Below are 20,655 nucleotides of genomic sequence, written 5' to 3'. Positions count from 1 at the left end.
TACTTCTGGAATCCATCTGCCTTTAGACTCAGGTATGCAGCAGGAAGGTGTGCTTAGTTCAGAAAACCCCACCTGAAGACTCCTGAGATTTTTTACATCATTTGTCCAGGTCTGGAAACCAGGAAGTACCGTATTTATCGGCATATAACACGCACCGGCGTATAACACGCACCTCAAATTTAGGAGGGAAACTTTAGGAAAAAAAGCTAAAATTTAAAATAAACAGCATTGAACTCCAAAGCCCTAAGTCCATGTGTCTTTATGCTGCTTCATTTCTCTGTTATCAGCATAAATAACTTCTGACAAGTTTTCCAACAAGGGAGATAAAAGCAGCTGGGAATTTGTGTCGGGTGGGTGCATAGAGATAGATTAACAGAGAGCTTGTCTATTCACAGCACAGAGTTGCAGGTTTCTTCCTTCCTCTGCCTATGTGGAAGGGGGGGGGATGTGTGCCTTTCCTCCAATCAGCTGTCACACAGCGTATGCCAAGCCTCCATACTGCTGGAACAGAAAGGAAAAATTCTAACACAATGTTCACTTTCTAAACAATGTAGAAAGCTGAAGATATACAATTAAAAAAAACTTATGTAGGGAGATTTGTTTCATCTCTGTGTATCATCTGAGGCTGTTCACTTCAATGGATATATGTGAGGGTTTACATCCACTTTAAGGTATTTTTTGCATCTCTGGACAATATTCAAGAGCCTAACACACAAAGCTATCAATCAATATACTGCAGGCCTAGACAAATTTGCTTTGAATCTAGAAACCAGCTAAAAAAGTTAGGAGCCATCTTTTTTTTCTTTTTTTCCAAAGCAAATATTATGGGTGGAACATGTAACATGTTCTTGAAGGTGAACTTATCCTTTAACCCTTTCACAGCGAGAGCCGTTTGTTTTTTGCATACTTTTGAAAATCATTTTAGGCCTGAAGATTACATAAATCCCCCACACACCCTAGAGAATAAAATAGTGGTAGTTCCAATTTATGTCACACGATTCTACCGCAAAATTTCAGAGAAAAAAAAAAAACATTTTAGGGGGCACGGAAACCCAATAAATTACCCAATTTTTAGGTGAAATATAAAAGCTGAGGTTGCACCGAGTAAATAGATACACAACATGTCAAACTTTAATATATTTTCCAAAGGGGATGCTTTAAAAGCCCCCTATAGGTCACCAGCTTAACGTTAAAATTGAGGTCTGGTGCTAGAATTATTGCTCTCATTCTGGCATGTGTGGTGATATGTAACAGGTGTATCCCAATCAACATTTTCAGGTGCAGGCTCCCCATTGTGTGTGTTTTCATTTTGTATGTGCGTATATGTGGGGGTGGGGGGCCTGAAATGTATTTTTCTTTTGGGGCGGGGGGAGATTTATGTGCTTGGGTGTACCTAATTTTTTTACAATCAAAAAAAAAAAGTATTACTACCCTGTGCTCCACTGAATGTAATGCAATGAGCATCGCACTGTTAACGGGGAAAACTGTCAACGGGGACCCGCAAGTGATGTCACACGTCACTCTTGAGTCAACAACTAGAAGGGGAGGAGAGCAGACATGTCTCCGTTCCTCTACCTGGCAGCACCCGCTATGCCGTTCCCGAGCCGCAGATGGGCAAGCGGAGCCTGAGATACGCAGCAGGGTGGGAAGGGAGCATTCGGAGCCCAGGCACAAGGACAAAACTTCTTGTCACCATGGCGACCTGGTGTAAATCTATAACTACACATCTCTGTAAATCCTGCAGACAGACATGCACATACATACATTTACTAACGCTCACGAAAACAATACAGATCATAAATCTGTCAGAAAGGAAAAAAACTGCAAGTGTTTTATGAATCTCTCCTAATATATTGTTTCTGATACCGCCGAGTAATGACGACGACACATCTACCCATGTACAATATGCATGAAAAAGGTTAGTAATCAGCAAAGCCGTGTAAGAAATTTGGAGCTGTATCTCTGCATAACAAAGCCATTTGTTCCCCCATCTGCCCTTTCTTGATAATTATTTCTGCATCAACAAATGACCTACATTTTAACAATACCACAACATGCTCGTGCCCGATCTCCAGGCTTTTAACAGTCGGCCAAATAATATTTTTTAAAAGCAGCAATTTTAGCCATTTGGTTCAAATGATTTACAACCTGAAAACTTTCACTTGCCCATTAAAAAAGAAAAAAAAAAAAGGAAATCAAGGTCAGGATGTTCCAACGGAACTAAATAAACAGAAAGAACATGACGTGGAAACTTTCCACAAAGATAAAGCGCGACCTGAGAGACCTTAAAGTGATAGTAAACCGTTGGAAAAAAAAAAAAAAAAACCTGCAAGACAATTGCATACTAGCACATTATTAATTAAATACTTACCTTAGAACTAAGCCCCCGCAGCAGCGCCCGGGTCACCGCAGAGGGAGCTGACATGTTCCCCCGTTGCTTCTTCCAAGTTCGTGGGCTCCGGTGCTATGAGTGGCCGGAGAGGCGATGACGTCACTCCTGCCAATGCGCGCGGGAGCCCTCCATTCAGGCAAGGAGCTCTGATGTTCTGGCACGATACGCCTGATTTTCACAGCACATGTGCCGCTGTCAGCAGCTACATGCAGGGTGAATATCTCAAGGTTCAGGAGATATTAATTTTACCTACAGGTAAGCCTCATTATTGGTGTACATGTAGGTAAAAATTACCAAGTGGGGTATACAACCGCTTTAAACTTTATAAAAGGTTTTCGGATCAACTCATCAATCTTACAGCAAAGAGCTGAACATGTACCATTACTTTTCTCATACACATACTATTACTGTACGCTCTCTCCTCACTGGCTGTGATTGACAACAGTGGAAGCCAATGGTTCCTGCTGCTGTCTCTGAGCCAATGAAGAGGGAGAGCCCACAGCGCTGGATCTGGATTGAGATCAGGCTCAGGTACATAAATGGGGGGGGGGGGGATAAGCAGAAAGGAGAACTCATGTTTTTTTTTTTTTTTTTTTAACGTGCAGTAGAACTTAGGCAAAACAGGAAGTAAGAGGGAAATCCCTGCAAATTAACCCCTTCGAGCCGGCGTAACAGATATATGCGAACGCACGGAAGTAGGCTTTTTTTCCGTGGGGCCACATATATGCGTATCTCCCCATGTGACGCGCTCCCAGCACCGAGATCGGGATCTCACCACAGCCCTGGACTCCATACTAATGATCGGAAAACGGAACTCCTGATTCCGGGTCACCTGATCACTGTGGTAGCCAACAGTGATCAGTCACTGTGAAGCCCGCCCCTATGTTTCTCTCTCTCTGTGAATTGAGAGGAAGGATACAGTGTATCTTTCTCTTTCTTTGCAGAGAGGAAAAAAAAAAAAAAAAAAAGCTTGTGTAAAAATAAAATAAAAAATAAAGAAAAAATACCTAGATCAAGGTTTGATCTAGATTAGTGCCACGGTTACTGTTTGGGTCAAGTAAGGGTCAAAGAGTCAGTATATTTTGGACACGATTTTTTATTCTTTTCTTTTTAATTGGCATCAGTGTGTTTTAAGTAGGACTAAAAAAAAAAACAAAAAAAAAAAAAAACACACACACTATTGCTACTGGGCTGTGCTACGGGTACAAACAACACATAACGTGCACATATGTGGTATTGCTGTGATTGTCAGGAGCATGAGAATTTATTTTGGGTTGTTCTTTGGTTGTAGGTTGTGGTAGTAACAAGAAATATACAATTGAACAAACAAGGAGTCACTGCTCAAGGTGGTGTAATTGCCTGATGACTCACACAGGTGCATGCCCCGGCTCGCCTCCGTGAAAACTTGATAAAAGAAAAGGAATTGGCAGCACTCCAGGTTGAGTCAAAATCCAGGTTTATTGACTGGACATCCAAATATGACAATCGTGACAAGGTAGACGCGTTTCACACACTGACTGTGTGCTTAATCATTACGGTAAACCTGGATTTTGACTCAACCTGGAGTGCTGCCAATTCCTTTTCTTTTATCAAGAAATATACAGCTACATTTAAAAAAAAAAAAAAAAAAAAAAAAAAAAAAAGAAGAAACTGGATTTTTGACTTACCGTAAAATCCTTTTCTCTAAAGTTTGACAGACACCGCTCTATATTCTTCTTGACCATTGGGTTATGCTGCCCCCTACAGGCGTAGGACACTAGGCAGGAAAAATCTTTACCACGCTTATGGGGCAGTCCCTGCAGGCATACACCCAAACACTTTGCTATAGGGATTCAGTTATGTTGCAAGTTATGTTTTAGAAGAAAAACAACCCCATCCCACTCACAAGTAGAGGAGTGGGTGCCCTCTCTGTCAATGAACTTCAGAGAAAAGGATTTTACGGTAAGTCAAAAATCCAGTTTTCTCCATCGTTCATTGACAGACGCAGCTCTATATTCCTCTTGACCATTGGGATGTCCCAAAACAGTATTTGCATGAGGGGTAAGAAAACAACGCAGAAAAGAACATAGTTCCCCAAAAGGCTAAACTTAGCCAACCAGTGAACATGGAGGAGCTCAACCAGGAACAACTGGAGCTCACCTAGAAAAAATATACACCCTCAAAGAGAAAATTTTCTCTTTATACAGCAGCCTGCAAAACCTTGCGGCCAAAAGAAGCATCCGAAGATGCCAACACATCTACTTTGTAGAATTTTGTGAACGTGTGCACAGACGACCAAGTTGCAGCCTTGCAAACTTTTATTACTGACGCCTAATGGCAAAAAGCCCAAGAGGCACCAAGTGCCTTACTAGAATGCACCTTCACAGGGAAAGATGGAACCCGACCCTTCAGTGAATAAGCCTGTACCACCATCTGCTTGATCCATCTGGATATGGTCGCAGAAGATGCAGCCAATTCCTTTTGTGGCCCTTCCGTGAGGACAAAGAGTCTGATTTCCTGAAATATTCAGTAGCCGCCAGGTAAACCCTAACTGCCCAAACCACATCCAAAGAATGCAAGGCAATTTCTTTGGGATGCTTTGGCTCAGGACAGAGTGAAGGCAGCACAATGTCTTCATTCAAATGGAAATCAGAAACCACCTTAGAAAGAAACGACTGATTAGGTTGAAGTACCACTTTATCTCTGTGGACCACCAGATAAGGAGAACGGCATGATAGCGCCGCCAATTCAGATACTCTGCGGGCAGAAGTAATAGCTATGTGTTCCAAACCCTTCATGATCTGACGGGTAGCGGTAATCTCATAGAATCTTTACCAATAAAGTGAGCTTATATAAATAAATATGTTATATTGATATCCGTGATGCTGCTTGGATGTTAAATTTTGAAAGCATAAAAGTTTTAGCGCTGAGCAGTGTGGGGTATATCAACATGGCCTTCGTCACCTTCCTACTGCTGGCATCCAGCTTCTTTCAAAATGTAACACCAAAAAAGCATCACAGATGTCAATATACTATATTTATTTATATATGCTCATTTTATTGCTAAAATTACTCTGAAGTTCAAGACCTAGCTGGGTGTAGTAAGATGTCCGCATGGGTTATTTATCAGATTACTGCTACCCGTCAGATCATGAAGTGATCTGACATAGCACAGTGGAACGCATGTTGGAAAGCATAGCGCATGCGCAGTAAGTATTTTTGGGTCGGGACATCACTTCCATTACACAATCTGATGGGTAGCAGTATCTGATAGAACACTGGCAGGACATCTCACAAAGTACAGAGTAAGAGTGCTCCCATAGTATTACAGCTGAGCTATGATTAACTATATGATGCTGAAGAGAAGGGCCACACACAATAACTTAAAGTGTCAATAAACCCACATCATAAAAAAAAAAAAAAAAAAAAAAGTTATCAATAAGTGGTGTATTACATGCTGTTCCTATTCACTCTATCACTATGAGATACATTTTCTGTATTCTGCAAAAACCCTGGTGGATTCTGCTGCTCTCCATTTTCACCTTCTGTTCCTGTCCCCAATGCAGCTAGAGATTTTTTAGAACAGTGTTGGCAACTCTGCACATGCTCAGTTTACAGTGAGTTTCTATGCTGATCATTTCCTTCCTGTCACATCTGAGCAGCCCATGTGACTATAGAGTCACATATGTGGTGTATACACAGTGGTAAATAACAGCCCACTCCTTTCCTCTTCCTTCATGCCCAGTAACCAGCTAAACACAATGGGGTGGGATATTACATATAGATTGATGGAAGCTTCACCTCCCTCCTATTCTAAGAAACAGGCTAGAGCAGAGAGAAATCTGCCCACGCCATGTTATTGCCAAAAAAATAATAGACATTTGATTTTAAATATATATTTGTATGACAATTTAAAACCGTTTATTGATATATTTTAACTCTGTATTCCAAAGGCTGTTTTTTTTTTTTTTTTTTGAACATGTGACCGGGAGCAGAGGACTAGAACCTCCTCCTGCTTAAGTTTTTCCGGCAGACAGGCTGGGAAAAAGCTTGGTCATGTGATAGCTGTATATCCATTAGGAAAAAGGAACTTCGATTTTTTATTTTTTTTATTAAAATAATAACTACAGTGCCCTCATCCACATACAGAAAGAGGGGACAATGTAAATTAAACAGTGTGTATTTAGGATCTTTAAAATCAGATTTCTGCAGGCCTGCATGACAGTACTGCATTATGAAAGAATAGTTTTATTTAGTTCATAAAAAGTTTACAACACATACACCCAAACCTAGATGGATCCAAGCTCTACCTCCTCCTATAGATCAGAAATTATTTGGGTTTCTATTATACTTGTAATCACCATAAAACTCAATTTACTATAAAGTTAAAGGAGAATGAATGGTTATAAATGTGCGGCTACTGCCATTTGCATACAAAAAGTGATCATCTTTTATTTAAATATGCATAAAATCCACATAGATAACAAATAAATGACAAGACATACAGTAAGTACGGAAAGTATTCAGACCCCCTTAAATTTTTCACTCTTTGTTATATTGCAGCCATTTGCTAAAATCATTTAAGTTCATTCTTCTTCCTCATGAATGTACACATAGCACCCCATACTGACAGAAAAACACAGAATTGTTGACATTGTTGCAGATTTATTAAAAAAGAAAAACTGAAATATCACATGGTCCTAAGTATTCAGACCCTTTGCTCAGTATTTAGTAGAAGCCCCCTTTTGATCTAATACAGCCAGGAGTCTTTTTGGGAAAGATGCAACAAGTCTTTCACACCTGGATTTGGGGATCCTCTGCCATTCCTCCTTGCAGATCCTCTCCAGTTCTGTCAGGTTGGATGGTAAACGTTGGTGGACAGCCATTTTTAGGTCTCTCCAGAGATGCTCAATTGGGTTTAAGTCAGGGCTCTGGCTGGGCCATTCAAGAACAGTCACGGAGTTGTTGTGAAGCCACTCCTTTGTTATTTTAGCTGTGTGCTTAGGGTCATTGTCTTGTTGGAAGGTAAACCTTCGGCCCAGTCTGAGGTCCAGAGCACTCTGGAGAAGGTTTTTGTCCAGGATATCCCTGTACTTGGCCGCATTCATCTTTCCCTCGATTGCAACCAGTCGTCCTGTCCCTGCAGCTGAAAAACACCCCCACAGCATGATGCTGCCACCACCATGCTTCACTGTTGGGACTGTATTGGACAGGTGATGAGCAGTGCCTGGTTTTCTCCACACATACCGCTTAGAATTAAGGCCAAAAAGTTCTATTTTGGTCTCATCAGACCAGAGAATCTTATTTCTCACCATCTTGGAGTCCTTCAGGTGTTTTTTAGCAAACTCCATGCGGGCTTTCATGTGTCTTACACAGAGGAGAGGCTTCCGTCGGACCACTCTGCCATAAAGCCCCGACTGGTGGAGGGCTGCAGTGATGGTTGACTTTCTAAAACTTTCTCCCATCTCCTGACTGCAACTCTGGAGCTCAGCCACAGTGATCTTTGGGTTCTTCTTTACCTCTCTCACCAAGGCTCTTCTCCCCCGATAGCTCAGTTTGGCCGGACGGCCAGCTCTAGGAAGGGGTCTGGTCGTCCCAAACGTCTTCCATTTGAGGATTATGGAGGCCACTGTGCTCTTAGGAACCTTAAGTGCAGCAGAAATCTTTTTGTAACCTTGGCCAGATCTGTGCCTTGCCACAATTCTGTCTCTGAGCTCTTCAGGCAGTTCCTTTGACCTCATGATTCTCATTTGCTCTGACATGCATTGTGATCTGCAAGGTCTTATATAGACAGATGTGTGGCTTTCCTAATCAAGTCCAATCAGTATAATCAAACACAGCTGGACTCAAATGAAGGTGTAGAACCATCTCAAGGATGATCAGAAGAAATGGAAAGCACCTGAGTTAAATATATGAGTGTCACAGCAAAGGGTCTGAATACTTAGGACCATGTGATATTTCAGTTTTTTTTTTTTTTAATAAATCTGCAACAATGTCAACAATTCTGTGTTTTTCTGTCAATATGGGGAGCTGTGTGTACATTCATGAGGAAGAAGAATGAACTTAAATGATTTTAGCAAATGGCTGCAATATAACAAAGAGTGAAAGGGGGTCTGAATACTTTCCGTACCTACTGTATAAAAACAAGTTCTCGCTTATCTGTTCCCTAATGGCCTGCCTATGTCTACGTGTGTAATATATCTAAATTGCATGCTATTTATCATACTATTTCAAACATGTGGCAGATAGGTGATGATGACCCATTGGCGTTTAGGATTTATATAGCAGTTCATCACTCAGATGCCGTGACTCCAAAGACAACTCCCTTTTGTACATCTTCCATGGGTTGTTTGTGTTGGCTTCTTTTGAAGCATGGGGAGACTAAAAATAGGCACCCTTATCTCAATTATTGAGTGGGGGGTTTAAGGTACCCGAGGACATCTTTCTTGTTTGGTCTCCCTAGTTGGGGGCATTATTCATCCCTTAGGAATTGAGTGTTTATTGGTTTGAAAGCCTCTGGACATTAAAAACCTCAGAAATGGAATTAGTGGCTCTGTCCCTTTAAGTCCAGAATTTATAGACTGTATAATAGAGATAAAGTTCACTAACACTCGTGGTCTAGAGGAGGTATACGAATAATATAGCACGTGTCCTCTCCAGAAACAAATGATGAAATCTTCACCTCCCTCACACGAGTGTATATGGAATGAACAGTCCCAGTATGTACAAATGAATATTCCCAATCTAAGAAACATATCACATTTGTATAGCCTTCCAATGGTGTATGTCTTGTACACATGAGCGATTAGATAGCTTTCATTTTGAGGTGCCAGAGGCCCAAATCACATATCAGTCCTCCTTAGAAGAAACATAGTACTCTGTAATTTCACGATCAAGTCCTTTTTCTATTGGGCAGACATTAGTGTATTTGCCAAATACCCATGGGATCAAGAGGTACTTATCCTTTGGCATCACTACTGGCAACCATTCCTCCAAATGGATATCATCAGTTGATCTTTGAATTCCATGCGCCAAGGGTGCCAAGAAGGCCAGGGGAGCAGGTGAAAGGACACTGCTAGGAGCCTGACTGGTTTCCCCGGGTATCCCGGCTGCTTGAGAGGCCGTTCTGCACTAGCAGTTTCACTTCCTGTACCTAACAACATGCCCGAAAAACAGCGTTAACCACGCATGTGCAGTGCGTCCTGACGTCACCACGCAGCACACCTTATCATACATAGTGCAGTGATGACATCGCTATCTGCCCTCTCTCGGCTAAAGATTGGTACCTCAAAGACGACCAGCTGAGGATGTAAGTGGCCAGTGAGAGCGCTCCAGAACACTGGAGCACTGGAATAAAGGAAAGGATGGTTCAGAGATCACATTTCCAGAATCCAAAAAAGATAGAGGAAGTCCAACGTCAATCCAAAACTAACAATTCTGAGTGAACTGACCCTTTAAGACTTTATGAAACACATGAAATCAGACTTGATTCTGTTTCATACATTATATATGAAGTGTACTAAATCTAAAAAATGAGGAAATTGAAAGACACAATCATTCCACTTAGATACTCTTTGAACTAATATATTTCCTCCCACATTAAAATGCAATGAGTACTAGCAGAAGCCATGCTGTAGAGGAGGAACATGATGATATGTCTTCTGAAAAGCGGACTATCTTTGTACCGGTACTCAGAGAGGACAATTTAATCAATGAATAGAACTTTTTTGTAAACGACATGCTGACATCCAAATGCTAGCAGGATGTTCAGTAATAAGATGGCAGAAGGGCAAATTATTTGTAATAACTCAAGGACAACTTCAAGTTGAAATTAAATTTCCACGAAAAAAAAAAAAGCCTCATCTGCCTGGAAAGTCAACTGCAGTAGCAGAAACAGGTCACGGCTCTAAACATTTCTTTTGTGATCAAGCAGTCCCACTGTTGATGGTCTTCTAGAGACACCAAATGTATACAGGTAATAAAATTCATGATTTTACCAGCAAGCTGAACCAAGTAAACACCAAACCTAGGATAACCAGAGATCTTTCTCAGTGATTATATATATAGGTATCAGGACAATATCCCCCCGGACAACATCTCCCGGGACAACATCTCCCGGGACAACATCTCCCCGGAAAACATCTCCCTGGAAAACATCTCCCCGGAAAACATCTCCCCGGAAAACATCTCCCCGGAAAACATCTCCCCGGAAAACATCTCCCCGGAAAACATCTCCCCGGAAAACATCCCCCCGGAAAACATCCCCCCGGAAAACATCCCCCCGGAAAACATCCCCCCGGAAAACATCCCCCCGGAAAACATCCCCCCGGAAAACATCCCCCCGGAAAACATCCCCCCGGAAAACATCCCCCCGGACATAGGGTTAGAGGAGGGATATTGTCCGGGGGGATAATGTATATATTTATATATATAACAATTACACAGATCCCAGTCTTCCCAACAATCCCCTTTTTATGGAGCAGGGGAAGGGTAGAGCAGGATAAGGGGTTGTATGTGAAATCCCACTCCCAACCAACTACCTGAATGTCTACAATGGCTTCCATATACACATAAATCAATTAAAATATGAAATGCAGTACATAAATGTATTTAAAAAAAAAAAAAAAAGAATTTATTGATTTTCTATTACCTTCCACATCAGGGCAGGGACTGAGAGAACAAGTTCAGAAACTACCACTATCATCAGTGACATCATACATTTTTGTACATAGCAAAATGTGAGACGGGACTCAAGTAAATGTGGCACCACATCCCTATATATAATTGATAGAAACAAAAAGAAAAGGAAGGTGGGACTTTAAAGGTAGCCACATATACTTTTCATTACCTTTTTTCCTTTAAGTGATTGTAAAACAATGTTTTTTAAATAAAAAAAAACAAACATACTACTTATACTTAGCGCTGGTTCACATTACCGCGACGCTACTTCGGGTGGCGACCTCGGAGCGGCCGCCATGGACTTCATAACATTGAAGTCTATGGCGGTCGCCTCCTGGTCGCCACAAAGAAGCTCCGGACCCTTTTTATAGGTCGGAGCGACTTGTGTCGCTCCTATTAGAACGGGTCCGCAGCTTCCCTATGGGAGGCGACCTGTGAGGCGACCAGGTCGCCTCACAGGTCGCCCTAGTGTGAACCGAGCCTTACCTTCTCTGTGTAATGGTTTTATGCAGAGCAGCCCCTATCCTTCTCTTCTCGGTTTCCCCCCTTGCACTCCTGGCTCCTCCCCCTACTGAGTGCCCCCATAGCAAGCCACTTCCTATGGGAGCACTTGTGCATGTTCGCTCCTGAGACCCTCTTGTGTGTCCATAAGACACAGCAGGACTCGGCCCCACCCCCTCATCACTGGCTGTGATTGTGCCAAAGGCTTCTGCTGCTGTATCTGTGCCAATGAGAGGGGAGAGAGCCAAGACAGCCTTGGCTCTCTGGCACATCATTGGATTGAAAATCAAGCTCAGGTGTATGTATTTAGGGGGGCATCTGCGGGGGGGGAACTGCACACAAAAAGGTTTTTTTACCTTATTATAAAGAATGCAGTAAGGATCGATTCACACTTCTACGACTCCAGTTTTGTGACTTTGGAGTGCAACTTCGGCTGTGGGTGCGACTTGGATGTGACTTCTTGTCCCTCTGCAAAGTAAGACCCACTGTTGCATTCAGGTATGACTTTCATGCAACATTTGCGGGTTAACATTGAAGTCTCTGGCCCTCTCAAGTTGCATGAAAGTCAGACTAAACTAGTGCATGAACTACTTTGAAGTCCCCCATATATGAATGGTTATCATTGGAAAACATGGGGTACGTCTTGTCAAGCAACTTTGATGCCTAAAGTTGCATGACAAGTCGCACAAAATGTGAAACGGGGGTCAGGTAAAAAAAAAAAAAAAAAAAAAAAAAAAGACCTTAATTTAAAACCACTTTAAAGTGAAACTAAATAATATCCTTATTCTGCAACAATCAAATATCCACTCCTTTTTAGCCCTGTTTCATGAAATAGTTTTACTGTTTTCTCAACGTCCACTATGAGCTCCTGTACTTCTCCTTTTCCCTATCACTTCTGTTTACTTGGAAGGAGCATTGCACGTTAGTTGTAGTTATGTGCACTACTCTATGTACACTACAGATCCCATAGTCCATCTCAAGAGCCAGCAAGAGGGATGGATACGCTCCTTCATACAGTGGGACCATAGAGAATGAGCATAGCCACCCTCTAACAGGTAGGGGGATTACAGCAAATAAGTTTTATTTTTATTTTATTGGATGAGACTTTTCTTGTCTAATGAATGTTTTTATTTTATTATTTATTCATTATTTTAATGTTGTGTTCTTCATGCGCACTCATTGAATGAAGTCTATGGAATTAAAACAACGCACTTTTGCACCAAAAAAAAAAAAAGCACCTGTACTTTTTTTTTCTCAGGGCGCATGGAAGAGAAATGCACAGGTGTAAATAAATGAGCCTCCTAGAAAATAGTTATAAATCCACATGTTAAGCAAGGTCATGCATTGGCCAGCACATGTTAAAAATGGCATAGGTGTAATTGGGGACATAAATGTGGCTTAGAATATCTCAGGAGACCCTTAACATGCAATATTATGGAGATACAGACCTTCTGAAGGTCAGGGCTGAACAACTTGATGCCCAAGGAACTCAAAACACATTTAATTATTCTGAATTAGAATAAAGGGTGTATATAGAAGAAGCCACCCAATGATTAAGTTTACCAGTGGCCTGTTCATAAACTAAACACTTTTTTGTGGTTGGATATCTTAACATCACTGGGGGACAAAAAAAAAAAAAAAACACCATTCCAATTTTCCAAGTGTTACAAATAAAAAGTAACCCGGTTTCTAAAAGAAAAGGGAGACCATAGTGATGTCATTGCTGTGGAAACTAATGAGCATTTCTATCTACTACCAAGTCCTGTTGACAGATAATAATTCTTCCGTTCAGAAACCATAAAGCACAATACATTCCCAAGGCCAGAGCTTGTACTTTCCGCCACTCTCTAACTGGATATCAATCTCTGTTGATGTTGTCACTGATCACATGACCTGACAGGCCCAGCGTAGGACTGCAAGATAAGCTCAGGTGCTAAAGGTGGTTAGAAGTAAATGGCCTTTTCCAAGTGAAAGGCTAATGTGTCAGGTAGTTACCAAAGATCACAAGACCAATACTAATGATTTATGTGTTATGCAATAGATCTGTGACCAACCTTATGTGTGCATACAAAAGGTAAAGGTCACGTTATCTCTGCAAATAAGGAATAGCCAAGAACAAGCTCAGGCCATGAAATATAGAGGCCATGGAAGAAAGATTTATGCACAGATCTAGGAGTCCCATCTTTGTTGTTCACAAGAATTTAATAGTTGCTAGCTCACTCTCAGAATTCCTTCATCAGATTAGCTTTCCAGCTTGCTGATGCTCACTACAAGTCTCAGTCAAATCCCAATATTACCCAAAATTACCAGAAAGGGTTTGTCATTCTCACTTGTGATTAAGACAGATGCATGTATCAATTTACAAAGTACAGGAGCCATGTATTACAGTGTATTTAAAAGTAAACTTCAGGAATGGGAAAAAATTCACCCCTGCAGTAGACAGTCCCCACACTGCACTGGTTAACTGCTTATTATGTCTAGGGAATTACAAAAGATGCTGTTTCACTTACCTGATTTCTTGCTCAAGCCTGTCCAAAGCTGCGGGTGGAGTCTCAGCATCATCATGAGGCTGGCGTGTGACCGCAACTTATCACAGCTTACAAAGCAGCTGTGGGGGGGGGTGACTGCAAATCCTCAAATGGGGTGGGGGGGGGGGGGTGGCTGCAAAGGTGGCTGTTTACATCTTCCTGAAGTTGGGCTTTAAACCCAGGAACAAAAAATGTAATATTTTGCAGATCACCAGTCATTAGATGTGGTGGCCTCATCAGCTTTCTTTATTGTTTATGGATTTTACCTGCATGGGGTGCAGCAGGAGAATTCTGACCCTACAGATACAATCAGGCTGTGACAGGGTGGCTCTGGGCTATTCTTCTGAAAACCCATGTGCTACTTCAAAAACTAATTGTAGTTACACAATACCACAAGAGAATTGTGAAATGTCATCTCTTTAGGGCAGCAGGCTACAGATAGGACCACTCTAGTGTTCTCTCTTCAGCGGCTTGACAAGCTAAAGCTGAGATTTCCTTCTGTTGCTTCTCATGTTGGTTCCGTTTCTACACACTTCTTTTCAAAGTCTGCAGCATGACTGAAAACATTTGGATAAGTTACAGCTAGTATATATTTTAGAATAAGTGAAAAGCCATACTGCCCAAAAAGCAAAAGCCATAACAGGTGTAATCTCAAATAGACTCTGCCACTTAATGGGTTATTTTAGGTCCACGAGTGCCAAGAATGGATTTGTGGATGGAGAGGAAGACCAGAGATGACAGAGGATTAGACAATGTCACATCCTCACACCTACCTCATCATCTTTTGCTTCTTGGCTGCATCCTGGAAGCTGCGGAATTCCTCCCCTGCTTTTATCTCATAAAACTGAGGCGTGAGGGTTGTTTGTTTATCTTCTTTCTCCCTTTCCTGCCTCTTGACTTTTTCCTCTTGGCGTAGGAGCTTGCGCTGTTTCCTGACCTCTTCGACCCAAGCCTTTTCATCATCGGAAGATTCAGAGCTCTCTGCATCACTTGGTTTTCCTTCTGGCTCTTCCCCTTCCTCCTGGTGACAAAATTAGAAACCAATGACAATCATGCAAGTGGCTTCACGCGCTTTAGACTATTTATAAAGCATCATCAGTTCTAAGTGGGGCAGAGTTATTAAAAACCTCTTCCTCAGAGGAGGTAACACCTGCACCACACTTTTCTAAGGATATAAAAATAACAACAACAGAGGCTACCAAACATGAAAGGTCACAAAAACAGGAATTACGTTCAGTGTAGAAGTACACCCAATCTTTAAAATTTCATAAGCATTAACATATTAAAGTAACCTCAAAGTAATATTCAATATTTTTAAATCTGCAGCTTTCATTAAAATACTACTTCCTATTCCAGTTCTGCGTTGTCACCCTGTCACATGTTCTCCCAATGGAGTCAACAAACAGCTGTTCCAGGGCAAAGTGTACAAGCATGGTGCACAGTTAAATAACATAGTCCATGCTAGTAAAAAGTATCTCAAGCCATTTGCAAGAAGAATGCTAGCCCCTGAGGACAGTCAATTCTGACAAAATGCGTTGGTGAAGCTTTGATGATGCTGACATCACACGTTGGCTGGTGGATTTTGGCTCAAATGCACATGCGAGTTATATGCCAGTCTTTAATGTGTTTTCAAATACTTTAATAAAAGGATAATGCACCGGGATCAGTCTTCTTTCTCACCTATAGTTTGCCCTTTACAAGATTACTTTTATTGCCAAAAACAAAGGCGGATTCCAAATGCAGCTGTACTGATCTGTTAAACGCTTATTGACCTCTCTTACACTTTGAAGTCCGGTGGTGGTCCCTTTATAGTGGCTGTTTTAATCGGCACACCGTATTGGAGGCCGCTATCTTGTTTGTGTAAACTTGCCTTATTCGGATTGGTGGCTTCACTCCTGTGCTAAAGTCTGTTATTCATAGTGCACAGTTGCCACCATCAGGAAACATTGAAGTAGCATTGAAGGGATACCTTTTACCCAAACCTACATTTTCCTTTTTTATCGATGGCTAGCGCAATACACACATCTTTTACAATGAATACAGAAAGTGATATCAGGCATCTAAAAAAAAAAAGTCTCTGTACTGCACCTGCTCCTTGACCTGCAACTCTGCCATTGCTTTCAGCTTCTTCTTCCTCTTCTGGCTGATTTTAGATACAAGAGGGTTCAGCAGCCGGAATTCCTCACTCTTCTCATCCACTTGGAAGTCTGGATTCTCAAACATGACTTTAAATCTGTCATCGTTGAGTATGTTTGGCATTTTCTAGAGAAAACATAAGTGTTTAGTCTTGTATAAAATCTGGTATTTTTTAGGATTGATCACAGATACAGATGAGTGTAAAAGAAAAATTTCAGGCTTTCCGAACGGTTTCTCTACTCATGCAAGTCTATGGGAATGCAAAAACCAAGTCAAATGCAGGTTAACATCACATGCAATGAATACAGATTTCAGAAGTATCTTAAACTAATAAAAAGCACAGTGCATTTGCTATTTGAAAATTAACACAAGCCTTTAGCCCAGAACAGTAGAGGTCTCATATATGACTGAACTCTAAGCTCTGCCTCTCTTGGATCCTGAGTGCTGCCATGACATGCAATTGCACTGACAGGAAACAAGTCACAATGCTAAAAAATCTGTGCAGCAGGATTTTTCAGAACTTGTCCTATATACAACATGACTACTGCTAGCATTGCTCTAGTTGAGCATTTCCCATGTGCTGTTTAGTTATGGTGGACCTTTCATGAAAACGCAGAGAATAATTGTTATAACTGTTTCATGGGACGGTTTGAGAGTCTTAGTTCTCACGTTGTCATTCCATGTCATTCCTTGCTGTTCCAATTCTAAAAAAAAATGGCTATTGTTGAATGAACAAAGGAATTAGGTGGACTTTGCACAAAATTATCGGCAAGTGGAAGGCATTAAATTTGAAAAATAAAATAAAAATAGAATTAATCTAAATAGACCCCAGCCATTTCTTGTACGCTCCAGTAATGTTAGTAGGCCTCCCCACGAGAACCTGGGAAATCAAATCTGAGGACCTCATATCCCATTAGAAGACACTCTAGCACTGTGCAGTAGAACATTTTTATAGGATCTTCAGCTGTTCCAGAATCCTACGAAGAGTCTCAATGTCACCTTCACCTAGGACAAACCTGCAGGTATTGTGTAGTGCAAAATGGGATTTTTTTACTCACTGTAAAATCCATTTCTCCGAGTTCATCAACGGACACAGTACTCCATAAATCACAACTACTGGGTTATATCGCCTTCTCCAGGAGTAGGACTAGGCAGAACAAAAAACACTTGGCTATGCCCATGGGCTGTCCTCAGCTAGTATATAACCCCCCTCTCTGCTATAGGTATTCCTTTTAGCACTGCTTTTGGACATCCCAGTAGTTATGATTTATGGAGCGCTGTGTCCGTTGATAAACGAAAGAAAAAAATAGATTTTTGTAAGAACTTACCGTAAAATCCTTTTCTCTGAAGTTCATTGACAGACGCAGCTCCATCTTCATTACTAGTAGGGTTATGCTCCTCACATCAATAATAGGCACTATGCAGGCAAAAAGCTTAACCACACCTATGGGGGCTGTCCCTGCAGGCATAACCCCTCACACTCTGCTATCATTAATCAGTTTAGTTGCAAGCAGTGTGTAGAAGACAAAAAAAACCCATACACTTAGAAGTAGAGGGGGGTGCTGCGTCTGTCGAACTTCAGAGAAAAGAGTTTTACGGTAAGTTCTTACAAAAATCCAGTTTTCTCTATCGTTCATCGACAGACGCAGCTCCATCTTCATTACTAGTAGGGATGTCCCAAAGCAGTATATTTATGAGGGGTGGGAAAACAAATGCAAAAAACTAATGCAAGTCCCCCAAAAGCTGAACGTAGCCAATCAAGAAACATGGAGCTCAACCAGGAACAACCGGAGCTCTCCAAGAACAAAATAACACCCTCAAAGAGAAAAACATTTAGAAAAAAAAGGAGTTCTCTTTCAAACTGCAGCCGGCAAAACCTTGCAGCCAAAAGAAGCATCCACGGATGCCAACACGTCTACTTTGTAGACTTTTGTGAATGTATGCACAGACGACCAACTTGCCGCCTTGCAAACTTGCAGCACTGACACCTGATGGCGAAAAGCCCAAGAGGCACTCAGCGCTCTCGTAGAATGCGCCTTCACAGGGAAAGGAGAAACCTGACCCTTCAGTGAATAAGCCTGTACCACTGTCCGCCTGATCCATCTGGAAATGGTCGCAGCAGACGCAGCCAATCCCTTGCGAGGTTCATCAGAAAGGATAAAAAGAGTCTGATTTCTGAAAAGATTCGGTTGCCTCCAAATAAAGCTTGATTGCCGGAACTACATCCAAAGAATACAAAGCATATTCCTTAGAATGTGTGGGCTTAGGACAGAGTGAAGGCAACACAATGTCTTCATTCAAATGAAAATCAGAAACCACCTTAGGGAGAAACGACTGATTAGGACGAAGTACCACTTTATCTCTGTGCACCACCAGTTAAGGTGATCGGCAGGACAACGCCACCAATTCAGATACTCTGCGAGCAGAAGGTATAGCCACCAAGAAGGCAACCTTCTGAGACAACAAAGGCAGAAAAATCTCCCAGATTTTTTCAAAAGGCGGCTTTTGAAGAATAGATAATACCAGATTGAGATCCCACGGAGCTAGCGGAGATCATGTCGGAGGAGCCATATGGCGCACTCCCTGGATGAAAGTACGAATCAATGCATGCGTAGCTAATGGGTATTGAAACTATATAGCCAAAGCCGAGACTTGGCCTTTAATTGTGCCCAAAGCCAACCGCTGTTCAACTCCTTTCTGCGGAAAGGCCAAAATCATAGCTATAGAAAACAAGCGAGGATGCACCTTTAGCGATTCACACCATGAGATGTAGGACTTCCACGTACGATGATAAATCTTCCTGGAAGTCGACTTCCTAGCCTTCAAGAGCGTAGGAATCAGAGTCAGAAAGACCCCTAGCCTTCAACACCTGGCTTTCAACAGCCATGTCTTTAAAGCCAGCGACTGTAAGGCAGGATGGAAGATCGGACCTTGAGACAGCAGATCTTCCCTGAGAGGAATTCTCCAAGGAGTTTTCGTGACCAGCCTTATTAGGTCCATGTACCAAAACTGGCGAAGCCAGTCTGGAGCCACTAGAATGACCGGAATGCATTCCACCTCTATCCTGCGCAGAAGTCGTTGCAGAAGTTTTAATGGGGGAAATGCATACATCAGCTGATACCAACCCCAAGGAGCCACCAGTGTGTCTGTGGCGTCGGCCAGAGGATCTCGAGACATGGCTACGGACCTCTGAACCTTCCTGTTGAGGTGAGAAGCAAACAGATCGACCTCCGGAGTCCCTCACCGAACACACAGGAGATGAAACACCTCCGGGTACAAGGACCACTCCCCTTGATCCAACACCTGACGACTCAGGTAATCCGCTTGCTAGTTTTCCACACCTGGAATGTGTACAGCAGAGAGGACTGGAACAAAGTTTTCTGCCCAGGCCAGAGAGGATCCAAACAGCCTCTCCTTTCAGCCACAGCCTTCTTTGAGGCCTGGTCAGCCGACCAACATTTCAGCCATACCAAGCACCTAATCGCAATCCCCACTGCTGACGTCCTGGCCACAAACGGAGCTAAATCCAGGGACGTATCACACATGAATACCAGAGCTTGAGCCAACTGGTCTAGTAATTCCAACACTGCAGGGGGGGGGGGAGCCATGCAGTTTCCAAGTTACTTTTAAGTAACTTCACCCATTCAGTAGCAGTCTGTGCTACCAGAACATTCACAAAAACAGTTTTTAATATGTGACCTGCCACCACTTGTAAATGGCGGGACAACAATTCCACCCATCTGTCCACGGGATCCGGAAAAGTTGCCGATTCTTCCACCGGTACCAGAGTCACCTTATACAACCTGGCCACTGGAGAATCGACTTTTGATGGAACAGTCCACCTATTGGACACTGCCTCTGCAAAGGGGTAACGGCATGCAAAAAGCTTAGGCACCACTTAATGCGCCATCATTGGTCATCTACAATGGAGTGAAACAATCCTGGGCAAGGAAACACTTTCCCTGACTTAGGGGGTTTGCGGGAGCCAAAAGACACCTGCGCACCTGATGCTGTAGGTTCATCAGCCACATTTTAGAGTTTCCCGCACAGAAACTATCAGAGCTTCCACCAATGCACCATCCTGCGCTGTGGTTGATGAGGACAGGTCCTCTTCACCGTCGGAATGCAAAGACAACAACCCCTCAAGGTGGTCTGCATCCACGGCGACCATATCTATCTGAGAGTCCAAAGACCCTGCTGATAAAGGTGAGGGCATTTGTGGCTGACAGCACCAGAAATGGTCATATCTACTTTTAACAGTCTGCAAAAAAAACTGCAATCTCTGGCTTAGACTGGGAATCTGAGGGTCCCGCAGTCTCTCCCTGGGGGGGGGGGGGTGTCTGCAGGTGAAATTCTGTCCTGGCACTCCATTTTACTTTAATCAATTTTTGCGGGTAGAGCTCTTTAAGACAGCGAGAACCACGGTCCCACCATCACAGC

General features: G+C 42.4%; 1 protein-coding gene across 1 annotated transcript in view; it reads right to left on the bottom strand.

Annotated features, from left to right (window-relative positions):
• NOL10 (nucleolar protein 10) overlaps positions 1–20,655 on the bottom strand; it is a 156,913-nt gene that overhangs the window by 58,782 nt on the left and 77,476 nt on the right. Inside the window, exons 18-19 of the mRNA XM_082249167.1 lie at positions 16,168–16,341; positions 14,853–15,100 (exon numbers count right to left, since the gene is read on the bottom strand). Of these exons, the coding sequence (XP_082105293.1) occupies positions 14,853–15,100; positions 16,168–16,341 (422 nt within the window). The remainder of the gene's footprint in view (positions 1–14,852; positions 15,101–16,167; positions 16,342–20,655) is intronic.

Source organism: Pelophylax lessonae, assembly GCF_965119305.1.
Source record: "Pelophylax lessonae genome assembly, chromosome: 3".
NCBI classification, from domain to species: domain Eukaryota; kingdom Metazoa; phylum Chordata; class Amphibia; order Anura; family Ranidae; genus Pelophylax; species Pelophylax lessonae.
Note: the sequence above shows the minus strand (reverse complement) of the source record. Positions and strands in the feature narration are given on the sequence as shown.